This window comes from Emys orbicularis, chromosome 11, assembly GCF_028017835.1.
Source record: "Emys orbicularis isolate rEmyOrb1 chromosome 11, rEmyOrb1.hap1, whole genome shotgun sequence".
In the NCBI taxonomy this organism is placed as follows: domain Eukaryota; kingdom Metazoa; phylum Chordata; order Testudines; family Emydidae; genus Emys; species Emys orbicularis.
The window spans coordinates 1,295,680-1,308,579 of record NC_088693.1 but is presented as its reverse complement, the minus strand read 5'-3'; the positions used below and the strand labels follow the sequence as shown (position 1 = coordinate 1,308,579).

At 60.0% G+C, this 12,900-nt stretch overlaps 1 protein-coding gene across 1 annotated transcript in view; it reads right to left on the bottom strand.

Moving 5' to 3' along the window:
* Positions 1–1,261: 1,261 nt before the first annotated feature.
* The window catches only part of GLB1L (galactosidase beta 1 like), a 29,194-nt gene continuing 17,555 nt past the window's right edge, over positions 1,262–12,900 (bottom strand). Inside the window, exons 9-19 of the mRNA XM_065413658.1 lie at positions 5,915–6,095; positions 5,597–5,655; positions 5,132–5,253; positions 4,271–4,311; positions 3,741–3,859; positions 3,289–3,363; positions 3,122–3,211; positions 2,833–2,946; positions 2,237–2,368; positions 1,704–1,919; positions 1,262–1,489 (exon numbers count right to left, since the gene is read on the bottom strand). Coding sequence (XP_065269730.1) covers positions 1,262–1,489; positions 1,704–1,919; positions 2,237–2,368; positions 2,833–2,946; positions 3,122–3,211; positions 3,289–3,363; positions 3,741–3,859; positions 4,271–4,311; positions 5,132–5,253; positions 5,597–5,655; positions 5,915–6,095 — 1,377 coding nt within the window. The remainder of the gene's footprint in view (positions 1,490–1,703; positions 1,920–2,236; positions 2,369–2,832; positions 2,947–3,121; positions 3,212–3,288; positions 3,364–3,740; positions 3,860–4,270; positions 4,312–5,131; positions 5,254–5,596; positions 5,656–5,914; positions 6,096–12,900) is intronic.

The window sequence follows — 12,900 nt, the reverse complement described above, 5'->3', positions numbered from 1 at the left end:
GCACCCTTGCCCTGTGCCCAGAGGGCACAAGGCTGGTGCTGTGCGAACCGCCTGAGGGGCTCCAGCTCCCTGTGCCAGGCAGCTGGGTGGCCCACAAGCCGGGGAGGGGGTGGTTAATGACGGGCAGCTTGGCTCAGAACAGCGCCCCCCATGGGCAGCAGCTCATTGCCTTGGGTGGGAGCTCGCTGCAGCACCATGGGCCCTGCCTGGCACCCGTGAGTCCTCCCCTTTACCCAGGGGGTGCGCTGGCCCCCCGCCCGCTCCAGGCCCAGGGTAGCTGAAGTGACTGACTCAGGCCACTGCCCCTGCAGCTCAGCCCAGCCTGCGTCTGCCCTTGCTGCTGGACCTGGGGAAGGGGGGGGGGAGTGATATACCCCCCGTGCCCAAGGCCCTGGTCACCCCCTGCATGGTGGGGGCCATGCTGCAGACGGGTGCCCGGTTCTTCCCCAGGATCCAGTACCTTGACCCCAGTACTCTGAGCAAGCCCCCCAATGGCCCTTGAGTGCCCCCAGGCTCTGAACCCAGGCTCTGGCTCAGGGCAGCTCAGCCGGGGCCCCCGGGCGCCCCCATGGTCAGTCCGAGCTGTTCACAGCCCATGAGGTTTGCTGTGAACCACGCTGGGGCAGGCGCAACGCCAGGGTGACAGAACACGCCGGACAGGGCAGGGAAGGCACAAGATTTTGCTTTAACAGGTAATAAAATGTAACCCCTGGTGCCCAGCCTGGGGGGCGTGAGCCAGCAGGCAGGAAACCGGCTCCCGCGGCTTTGCTGGCTCTGCCCCCCACCCCGGCAAGCGGCCACAACGCACCCCAAACCTGGCAATAAAGGGCAAGCTGCAGGCAGTGAACGCTGTGTCTCCATTCGGCGGGGCTCCGGGTGGCTGGGACGGATACCTGCCCATCCCAAGGGGCTACACGCGGGCTCTGCCGCTGGCAGAGGGACAGGCTCTGCCCGCTGGGGGCTGGCCCAGCCAGTACCTGCTACTTCACCAGGAGCAAGGCTGTCCCCCTCCTCTGCGGCTGTAGAGGCCCTGGCCCTGCCCTGTGAGTGAGGGTGGGGGCAGCCCGCAGCCCCTGGGCTCTGCTCAGCCGGCTGGACTCCCCCGCCCCTGCTGGCTGGACTGGCCACGCCCGGTGCGGCCAGGAGATCTGGGCATCGCCAAGGCACGGGAGGATGTCCAAAGGCACCGGAGCTGTAGCCAGCTGGGCCAGGGCCCTGGGCTGGGGGAGCCTGTGGGGCCCAGGAGGCACCGGGGGGTGCGTTAGGGAGGTGGTAGCTCGGTCCCAGCCTGGGGGCTGACGGTCTGGTTGAGCAGGGGCCGGTCCAGGAACAGCACGAAGGGCCTGGGGGGGGCCCCCTCCAGCTCCAGCAGGGTGATGTTGTTGGGGGCCGAGGCGCTCAGCAGCGAGCCAGGCACGAAGAGCGTCTGCTGGGGGCCCCGTGCCGGCCAGTACCGGCCCACGTTGAAGCCGTTTATCCAGAGCTGGCCCTGGAGGGGCAGAGAGAGGGCATGAGGGGGGGGAGCATTCTCAGCCTGGCACGCTGCCCCCCGCCTCCCATCCCCCTGCCCGCTGACTCCACCCCACACACCTGCCCGGTGCCCTCCCCCCCCACCCCCGGATCTCTCCCCCTCCCCCCCGGCAGGGGGAGCGAGCGGCTGTGACGTCCAGGCCCCAGCCGGCCCCCCCTGCCCTCAGCGGTACCTTGCTCCAGCCGGGGAACTTCACGAAGGTGTCCCAGGCGATGCCAGTGGTCTGGAAGGCCCCAGTGTAGAGAACCGGCCCCAGCCCGGCCCTGCTCCCCTCAGCCTGGGGGGTGGGCGGGGGCCAGCCACGTGTCACAGCCGAGTCTACGTCCAGGGGGTAAATCAGCCAGTCGCTGAGCAGAGCCGAGTCCAGGGAGAGATTCTGGAGCAGGCCCTGCGAACACGGGGACAGGAGACCGGTGGGGAGGGAGCGGACGGCCCTGCCCCCCTTTCCCCCCTTGGCTGCCCCATCCCCACTGCTCCCCGCACAGGGCGAACCCTGCTCCCCGGCGTCCAGAGGCAGCGCAGGGCCATGCCAGGAGGGGCTTCCACCTCGGGAGGCTGCCCAGCCCTGCTCCATGCCTGACTCCACCAGCTGCTGCCCCAACCCTGCCCAGCCCCTTCCTAGTTCTGCAGGGGCGGCAGCACGGAGGATGCCCAGCTCAGGGGGCACCTGGCAGCAGTGCGCCCACCTCCCGTCCCGCCCCTCACCTTGAAGTCGCTGGCGTTCACACCAAAGTTGATCCTGCCCATGTTCTCCACCAGCAGGTCCAGTGTGGCGCCAGCCTGGCCCGTGAGGTTCAGTGTCATCTGCCCGTCGCGCTCCAGCCTTCCCTGGTACTCCTGGCGCCAGGCAGGCATGGGGAATCGGGTCAGCACCAGCCTCCCCTCCCCCAAGGCCCCTCGGTGCCAGCCTTCCAGGGCCGGTCTGGGCCCCCCCACTCCCTGCACACACCGGGACAGGCGAGCGACCAGATGGACTCTCCCCAGCAGCAGACAGGCGGAACCAGCTCCCAGGTCTCCCTCCCATGTGGATACCCTGTGGGGTGAACGCGAAAGCAACCCCCCCCCCCCCCGACAGATCCACCCCATAGCGGAGATGGGACCAGGGCAAAGGCCAACAGGCTCCGGGGGCCAAGTGCAGGAGATGTGCCTAGAAGCAGGGACCCCTGCGAGGGTGGCACAGCCCCCACCCCAGGCTGCCTCCAGCACTGCCAGCCCCTCCGCCCCACGGGCACTAACCCCCCCGCTGCACAGAGAGGGGCTGGGCATTGCCCCCCGGGGCCCAGGAGCAGGACGGTACGCACCCCGTTGAGCAGCACGTATGCGCGGTCGCAGACGCCATTGGGAGGGGAGCTCAGAGGGGCTGGATCCCAGACGTCCCGGGGCAGGTGTGTCCGGTACAGGACGAAGCCATGAGCCTGCAGCAGAGCGGAGGGTGAGAGCCCCGTGGGAGCAGGGGGCCGAGGGGCTGCCCATGGGAAACCCTCTCCAGGGCCTCCCGTCTGCAGCAGGCCCAGCTCCTTCCTTCCCAGGGAAAGCCTTGGCACAGGAGGAGCCTGGCGCCAGGACCCTGTGCCCACCCCGCCCCCTCACCTGCTTCACGGCCTCGAAGGTGAGGGGGAACCGGCTCCGGATGGGTCCGCCGGGGCACAGCACGTCCAGCAGCTCCAGCACCTCGCCCTGCTGCAAGAGAGGAGAGGGGCAGGGTGGGTGGAGGCCTCCCAGGGTGGGGGGGGGCAGCTCCCAGGGCAGCCACTCACCTTCCGCAGGGGCACGTGGCCGTAGGCGTACTTGGGGGTGGCGGGCGGCATCGGACCCTCAGGCAGGGGCTGGAACTGAACAGCAAAGCCCCGTTAGGAGCCGGCCAGGCTGGGTCAGGGGCACGGCCCCCCCTGAAGACGCCATGGAAGGGGGGCAGGGGGCCAGAGCCGTGCCTGGCACCCCAGCTCTTTGGGCTCAGAGTCATTAACCCAGGGCACCCGCCAGGGGGCACCCCACTCCCTCTGCCCTGCCAGGGCAGAGCCGCCCTTGCCCCCCCTGTCCCTGCAGTGAGCAGGGCATTACGGTGCTAGCACCGCTGGGGCTGGGGCTGGCAGGACAGAGCCCTGCCCCGACACAGGCAGCAGCGCCGGCTCTGTGCTCTGCCCGGGGCTCCGCGAGGTGCCAGGCGGTGGCGAGGGTGGTTCCCCCCCCGGCCCGCTGGGCTCAGTACCTTGCTGATGACCGTCCGGATGGCAAACAGCTTCGCGGTGGGGTCGCCTGCCTCCGAGAGCGGCGCGTCGTAGTCGTAGCTGGTGGTGACTGGCTTGTAGCGGCCCTTGTAGTCGGCACCTGGCCAAGGCAGGCGGAGTGAGCCGCGGCTGGGCCCTGCCGTGCCCCCCACTGGCTCGGGGCCTGCAGCCTGGCAAGCCGAGGGAGATGGGGGCAAAGGCCAGGGGCTGCTGGGAGCTCCATGGGAACGGGCCCTGGCCCGCGGCACGGAAACCACACGGACCGTGGCCGGGCGCGTTCCTGGAGGATGGGGGCCGGTGCTGGCATGGGCCACAGGAGCCCCCATGCAGCGCTACTGACAGCAGAGAGCACCCCAGGGATGGGCAGAGAAGGGGCTCGCTGGACCAGGCCCCAGTAGGATGGGCGAATGCCTAGGTACCACAGCCCTGCAGGGACCCGCCAGGCAGCACCCGCCAGCCCTGTGCCCTCCATGGGTCCCCTGCTCCCCACGGGTGGGGGGGGACGACTCACCGCTCCAGTAGCCGAAGTTGGTGCCCCCCTGGAACATGTACCTACATGATAACCCAGAGGCGGCCATCAGAGCCCAGCGTGGCCCCACCAGCCCCCAGCGGCTAGCGCAGACACCCGCCTCCTTCCTGAGCCCACCTGGCCTGACTCCACGGGGACTCCCCAGTTCCCACCGTGGGCTGGAAATCACCAAATGCAGCCAGCCGTGTAAACCGGCTACTGCCCAAGGGAAAGGGCCAGAGCCTCAGGGGAGCATGGGACAGAGAGCGCCCCCGGGAGGGGGGCCGGGGCCGAGAGAGACCTGGGGTGCGGGAGAGGGGAGGCAGGAAGGAGAGGACGGGTTGCACTGGGGCCTCCTGCCTGGGGCAGGGAAGGGGGAGCCCCTCTCCCCAGCCTGGGGGAGCCCCCGGGGCCCTTTGCTGCCAGTCCCCGTGCAGGGAGCGCAGCGGGGGCCAGAATCGTGCCAGGGCTGCGGCACTGACCTGCACGGCAGGGTTGGCACCTGGCTCAGCCAGGGGACACCTGGGCGCTGGGGGTGGCGCAGAGACGGGGAACCAGGGGCAGCAGCCCCAGAGCTCCGGCCACACGGGGTCCCCTGGGGCAGGGCCAGCCGAACCCCAGTGCCGAGGGCAGCACATGTGGGGCTGGCCAAACCCCAGCAGAGGATGGCCCTGGCCCCCCAGCCCTGGCAGCGCCAATTCCCCCCTCACTCCAGCTCGACAGCTCTGGGGCCGGACCCAGCAGAACCTCCCCACGCAGCCCTGGGCAGAGGAACCGGGGCCTGGCGCCCGCTGGGATCCAGCAGCAGCGCAACCCGCCCAGGGCCGCCCCCCAGCCCAGCCCCCCACGCGGCCGGACAGTCACATGTTGACGTTGGCTCCCAGCTGCAGCATGTCCTGGAGACCCTGAGCCACCTGCGCGGGGCTGCTGCCGGCGTGCGGCTCTCCCCAGTAGTCCAGCCAGCCCGTGTAGTACTCCGAGTTCACCTGGGGCAGACGGGCCGTTACCCACAGCCCCCGGCAGCCAGCCAGGGCCCCCCACGCCCAGCCACTGGGCCCCCAGCTCCCAGCAGCTACCAGAGGGAGTCGCTCCAGGCACCGGGCAGCACCGCCCCCCAGCACTGAGCCTGCAGCAGTTGCTTCTGAGACAAGGGAGTCCAGAGCCCCCTGCCCAGGCCCCCTGTGCCCCATGGAGCCCCCCCATGTCCCCACCACAGAGCCTGCCCATGCCCCAGAGCGACATCCCCCAGAGCCCTTCTGGGCACAGAGCTCCTGCCACAACCAACCCCCCAAGCACCTGCCCCCCACGGCCCACGGGGCCCACTCTCACCAGAGGTCCCTTGGGTTCATAGAGTCGCTGAGGGGCAAACGCGGCTGTGACGTTGGGGCCTGGAGGACAGAAGGGGGCAGGTCAGTGCGGGGCCCTGTGCCCCCATCGGGCTGGCTGCCAGCCCCCCTTCCCTCCACCCCCACACCATCCTGCCCCCCGTGTGAGCCAGCCCCTTCTCTGTCCCGCCCACACATCCGAGCCAGGCCTCCCCCCTGCCGTCCTGCCCCTCGTCTGAGCCAGCCCCCCTCACCATCCTGCTCCCCCCAGTTGAGCCAGCGCCCCCCCATCCTGCCCGAGCCAGCCCCCGCCCAGGGGCACCTGGCCCGAAGTCCACGGTGGCGTAGAGCCCCTGCAGGGTGCCGCACCGCAGCTCGGCGGCGCTGTTGCCGTCGGTGGTGAAGAGCAGCACGTCGGGCCCCAGCCGGGCGCGGAAGGCGGCCAGCAGGTGACGCAGGTAGTCGTAGTCGCAGGCAGAGTAGCTCCCATACTCGTTCTCCACCTGCGGGGCGGGCGGCCATGAGTGGGCGGCACCGCGGGACCCTGGGCCGCCGCTGGGGGGAGGGTCGACCTGCACGGCCCCGGCCAAGAGACGGGACGAGTCCCCCCCACTCAGCCCCACCGCCGCTGCTCTGCCAGCCCCAGGGCACCTCACTCACTTCACCTGCTGGCCCCAGATCCTGGCCTTCCATGGCCTCCCCCTGCTAGCCTCCTGCCAGCTCTGCCGGCGCCCCTCGATCCCGGCCCGCAGCCCCCGGCTAGCCCAGCTCTGGGCTCCCCCCACCAGCTCTGCCGGTGTCCCTCGATCCCGACCCGCAGCCCCCTGCTAGTCCAGCCCCCCACAGCTCTGCCAGCGCCCCTCGATCCCGGCCCGCTGCCCCCTGCTACCTGAGTCCTGGGCTCCCTGCACCAGCTCTGCCAGTGCCCCTCAATCCCGACCCTCAGCCCCCGGCTAGCCCAGCCCTGGGCTCCCCCCCACCAGCTCTGCCGGTGTCCCTCGATCCCGACCCGCTGCCCCCTGCTAGTCCAGCCCCCCACAGCTCTGCCGGTGTCCCTCGATCCCGACCCGCTGCCCCCTGCTAGTCCAGCCCCCCACAGCTCTGCCGGTGTCCCTCGATCCCGACCCGCTGCCCCCTGCTACCTGAGTCCTGGGCTCCCCGCACCAGCTCTGCCAGTGCCCCTCAATCCCGACCCTCAGCCCCCGGCTAGCCCAGCCCTGGGCTCTCCCCCACCAGCTCTGCCAATGCCCCTCAATCCCGACCCGCAGGCCCCCGTATCCCTCCTGCTATTTCAGACCCTCCCTCACTTATTCTGAGGAGCTCAGTGCCCGTGACCCCTACACCCGATGGCTGGGGGGTGGTTCCTGCCTCCACCCCCTAGAGGTGAATCCAGGTCCCAGAGATGGACAGATGGGGGGAGGGGCAGGCTTTAGCTAACAGCTCCAGTTCACGTCCCCACCCAGTGCCCCCCCCCCCCGCATGGCTCCCCCTGCACAGCCCCAGCCTCTGGGTGTCATTTACTGTGACCTGCAGCTGGAGGGCTCAGCTCAGCCTCTGGTGGGGGGTTACAGGGGCAGGGGGCTCTGCGGGGGGGGGGGGGGTTACAGGGGCAGGGGGCTCTGCGGGGGGCAGAGGGCTCTGCGGGGGGGGGTTACAGGGGCAGGGGGCTCTGCAGGGGGCAGGGGGCTCTGCGGGGGGGGGGTTACAGGGGCAGGGGGCTCTGCGGGGGGCAGGGGGCTCTGCGGGGGGGGGGGTTACAGGGGCAGGGGGCTCTGCGGGGGGCAGGGGGCTCTGCGGGGTGGGCGGTTACAGGGGCAGGGGGCTCTGCGGGGGGCAGGGGGCTCCAGAGCGATGGGGGTTACAGTGTAAGGCCTAAGGCCTCAGGCCTTTCTCTGCAGCCATATTAGGAGAGCAGCAGCCATTAGCTGAGAAGCAGGAAGTCACCTCCTCACATTCCATCTAATCACATTAAAACGATGTACTCTCCGGCTGCTAAGAAGGAGACCCCGTCCGAATGGCCCCCACGATCACCAGATACAGAAACAGATCTTAAGATGGTTACAGAAAACTTTGTTTGACAGCATCTGTCTGGCAAGAAATCACTTATCAACAGTTGTGGTTGTGAAACCCTCATTTCTTTCTTGTTTTATCTTTATGGTCCCCACTTCCCTATTGTTTATCTGTCCGGTCTCTGTCTGGTTCTTGGATTGTTTCTGTCTGTTACCTAATTAATTTAGCTAGGTGTCAGTTAACTAAGGTGGTGGGGTAGGATTGGTTAGAGAATTCTGTTACAATGTTAGGATTGGGTAGTAACATTTTAGTATAATGATTGGTTAAGGTACAGCTAAGCAGGACTCAAGTTTCACTCTATAAACTGGGGTCCAAAAGGAAGTTCTTGGGAACCGACTCCAGGACACAGCCCAAGATCAGAGCTGCCAGACCCCAACACTCAGCCAATGACACTGAGCAGAAACTGGAGTCCCCCAGATGGCCTGATCCTGACTGGCCAGCGGGGAAAAGTTCATCTGCCTTCTTGGGAGTGGTGAGCACTGTGTGTGTAGCGTGTGCAGTCTGTTTTGGGGATTGTTAATAAATAGAGGTTAAGTAGGATATTGCTGTGTGAGGCTCTTTCACTGGTAAAAGACCCCGTAAACCTGCAAAAGATTAAGCCCTGAGTCCACATGGAATGGGTGTTTGCCTGGAGGAGTAGAGCCCGGAGCCCATGAGGGGTAAAGTTAGGTGCCTTTCGTCTGGAGCCCTAGGAATGGGGTAAGGTTGGGGGGTGCTTAAATTAACCGGGTTATGCCTTGAGCCCTAGGAACTAGGCAGAGGTGGGATGTCCTAGAGTGCAAGTAACAGAGAATTTTGTGCGGGTAACAAATTTGGTGGAGAACGCGGGCAGCCTAAAGTCTTTTTGGCCGAACTGATAGATTCCAACATGGTAAATGATAGCAGAGTACCTGTGCCTTCTGTCAGAAAGTGTCGCTACCTACCTGGCAGAATGACCACCCCAAAGCAACAAGAGAGAAAGGGAACGAAGAAAAGGGACCAGGAGGGGTGGGGGCTAGTTGAGGAGCCCCCCTCCTTGCTAAATGGTTAGTGGGACAAAGCCTGTGCCCAGGGGAAGGGGCTGTTCAGCGAGGAAAGCAGGCTCAGGCCCAGACAAGCAGGCAGGCAACAGATAAAGAGCTTGGAAAACAGGTTGGGAGCCCTGAGGGGCAGAGTGGCAGGAGTAAGGGAAGGGGTAAGCACAGGCCTGGGGAATTCAGACCCCTGGGACAATACTGGGAATGGTGAAATCTGAGCTGATGAAGGTGTCATTCTGGGAGATAAACAAGTGATTTAAGGACAGAGAGTGAGAAGTTAACCCTGCAGAGGCTGGAGGGAATTGAACAGTTGAAAGATGTGAAAATGTTAAAGAGGGAAAGTGTTATCAGAAGAGAATTCTTGATTTCTTTGCAGCCATTCTGAAGGAATGTCTGTAAATAATCCAGGCAAAGAGACAATCTGAGTTAAATCATTTGACTATAGACAATTTAGTCAAATTCGCTAAAAGAACAAGAGGTTTCTATTGGAATTTAACTGCCCCCAAGTATATAAAAGGGAACGTAATCTATGTACAGCTGTGTAAAAATTAAAGCAGTGCAAGGGATGTTAAGAAAAAAGAGAATGTAAGTACGTATCTGTGTGTGGGGGTGTAATTATGTGACGTTTTAAGGACCTAAAGCAACACTCCTGGTTTGTAAAACCCTGTTTTGTAGGTTTAAGATGAATTGGTTTTGTTGTTGTTGTTTTTAAATAATACCACTAAAAATCCATTTGAATCTTTCATTCAAAGTTGCAAAACTGACAGACACTTTTTGCAAGACACAGGTAACTAGTGGTGTTTGGCTTTGGTAGTTAGCATTTAACCCTTAAGATACCTCAATGCTTTATAAAGTTCAATGTTTTTTTATAGACCAAAGTCGTGGCTGTAGTAAGGGGCAGCCAGAACCGGGAGAATGGGGAGAGATTCTGAAACTTTTTTTTATTAACAAAAAGACAGTGCCCTCTGGAGCAACGCAGAGGTGAGGTGCACAAAGAAGCAATATCAGGAACACTGATAAGGTGGCTCTGAGTAATCAGACTGTATCTGTGATAAGGGTACATGAAAACTCTGTGAGCACAAAAGAAACAGTTACATCTTATGTAAAAATTGAGATGGCTAATGTAATGTTATAGAAGTTAAACTATGGAAGGAATGTGCATTTTTCCCAGGACATGTGCAGTGTATATTGTAGAAGGGGTAAAAGAAATGCAAACAAAACATTCTACTTAATTAAAATCCTATTAGGGCTCTAAAGGGAGCCACAATAGGATGTTGTGATAAATGAAGGGGTGGGTGGGGTCCTTTGATGGACACCCAGCCAGCCAGTTAGTTATAAAGTCCCTCCTGGTGGCTGTTCTCTGCTCGCTTTACCTGTAAAGGGTTAACACAGTTCCCCAGGTAAAGGAAAAGGAGTGGGCACCTGACCAAAAGAGCCAATGGGAGGGCTAGAACTTTTTAAAATGGGGGAAAAAAACTTCCCTTTGTTTGTGTGTGTCTCTCTCCAGGAAAGAGGGGAACAAAGGGCAGCAGCAATGCTGTGTAAGGCTTGAACCAGGTAAAAAAATTCATCTTCCATCCCTAGAAGAAATTATTGGACAGGGCATGTTTAAATAGACGCGATTAGGTTTATTTATTTATTTTTGTTTGGCTTGTGGATCTCCTCTGTGCTAACCCCAGATGCTTTTGTTTGCTTGTAACCTTTAAGCTGAACCCCCAAGAAAAAGCTAGTTTGGGGGCTTAATTTTTGTAATTGTTTCTTTTAAGATCTAGCAAAAAGCCTAAGTTCCAGATGTATTTTTTTCCTTTTGGTTTATAATAAAATTTACTTTTTTTAAGAACAGGATTGGATTTTTGGTGTCCTAAGAGGTTTGTGCATGTTGTGTGATTAGCTGGTAGCCACAGCTAATTTCCTTTGTTTTCTTTCTCAGCTCTTCCCTGGAGCAGGGGTGAAAGGGTTTGAGGGCCCCCCTACAGGGAGGAATTCCCAAGTGCGCCTTCCTGGGTTTAAAGGGGGTTTTTTTGCATTTGGGTGGTGGCAGCGTTTACCAAGCCAAGGTCAGAGAGAAGCTGTAACCTTGGGAGTTTAATAGCAGCCTGGAGTGGCCAGTATTCATTTTTAGAATTCTTGCGGGCCCCCATCTTCTGCACTCGAAGTGCCAGAGTGGGGATTCAGCCTTGACAGTTGTGTTTTTCTTTTTCCGATCGCTGTGTGTTTTGGAAGCAGGAGTTGAAAGTGGAAAGAAATCAAAACTCCAGTGGAAGTTGATTGTGTCCCTTGTAAGACAGAGTCTCTGAGCTGCTGATGGCTTTGGATCCAAAAGCAAGCCCGAAAGCCTCTGTGTTGATGCAAATTACCTCACTGATAGAGGCAGGCGAGAACTGCCCATAAATGGCAGCACAAAGGAGCTGCAGATAAAGGACAGACCTGGTCAGCAAACAGACCACCTGAAACCAAAAGGCTCCAATGATGACCCTTCGGAAAGGAAGGAAGGAAGGAAAAAGGAGTCAAGCCAGAGAATAAGAGGGACAGGTTAACCCTCCGGAGAAATGTTTGTGTGTGTGCACAGGGCTGAAATCTAAAGACAGATACAAAAGGGGTCTGCTGACATGCATGACCCCCCTACCGTGTAATTCACCTAACCCCCAAGGAGATCATTACATTAAAGCCTCTGCAAAGATTTCAAGAGGACATTGGGCACAATGGTCTCAACGACAAATTGTCTAAGTAAGAGGCATGGTATAACAAGCCACCTATAAATGCCCACGTGTAATCCATTGATGCGAATGTTACTGTTAATATTAAACACTGGGATAAATGCAACGTTAATGAGTAACTCTGTAACGCTGTATATGATTTTTTGGGAAAAAACCTTTAAGCCTGCTAGAAATGGTAATTGGAAACACACCTCATGTTAAAAAAAAAAAAAGGCATTCTGGTAATGACGCGTCTCAGCTATTACCTGGGAATAAACTTAAAGCTCAGCACAGCAAACAAACAAACAAACAAAAAACGATTACAGACTTGGTCTGCTGCATGGAAAGGGAAACTGAGGCACACCACCTCAGGAACGTAATGACTGAACAGTGCGATAATTCACCCTAAACCCTTAAAAGGGAGAAGCCATTAAACCCTGGCCTGCCTATAGAACAAAACCATTGGGAAACATGGGGGTAAGGCCTCGGCTTTGCCTGCAGTCAGCGAGGAGATCTGTCAAAGGAAGGGGGATTTTAAGCAATAATCTGCCGCCCCCCAAAGGGGGTAGAAAAACGTTCTCTTTGTCTTTCAGAACCTCAGGAAAAGCTGCTACCAGCTGAAGAGCAACCCAGAATTCCAGGAATCTATGGTCACAACAAAGATTGTGTTTGTGTTGTGTTGTTTGTCTTGTGCTAGCATTGTTGTGTATTGTGTTTTTTAAAAAAGATACTGCATTAGGCAGAAAAGGGTTAATAAGCATTTTAACTGTATTTACAGAACCCAATACTACAGAATGGCAGAGGTCAAGGGCGGAGGTTAACAGGGAAACATCCCCAGGTGGCAAAGGCACATTGAAAGGCAGAATATGCCTGGGACACAAGGTTGAGCTGGTGGTGGGAATGGAAGGATGGACATAGTGACATGAGCAAGGGAAAGAAGAGTGTGTGAAAACACTGGTTACTGGGGGAAAAAACTAAAAAAAAAAAAAAAAAAATCAGCATGGGTGGCATATGAACCACCGGCTGGGGTTCCCCAGAGCCCAGGCCCACTGCGGCCACTGGCCCAGTCCCACGACTAGCCCCCCAGCCCCAGAGGAGCGCCGGGAGAGAGGGCGGCGCACGGCCCCAGCCCCACCAGCGGAGCACTGGGGGGCTGGAGGAGCCGGAGAACTGGAGCCCAGGGAGTGGTCACGGCAAGGGGTGGGGGTCACGCCCAGCTGGTTTGGGAGGCTGAGCCTCCCCCAGGCTCTGCGACCCGCCGCTCATGAAAATCAGTAATAATTGGCAAGTCTTAATCAACTTCCAGCATGGAAGCCCAGCTGAACGCACCTGGGTGTCAGATCAATTGGAAGTAAGGAAAGAAAAGCCATTGCGACCCCTTCCCTGGTTACTGTAAGGGGCTGTCCAGTAAAGGCCCCGTGAAGGCAGAGCTGCCCTACCACTATCTCAGTGTGAACTACTGATGGTTATTGGCTTCGCCTGGCAGCCAGGAGGGGTGGGCAGCCTAAAGAAAAGGCTTCCAGGGG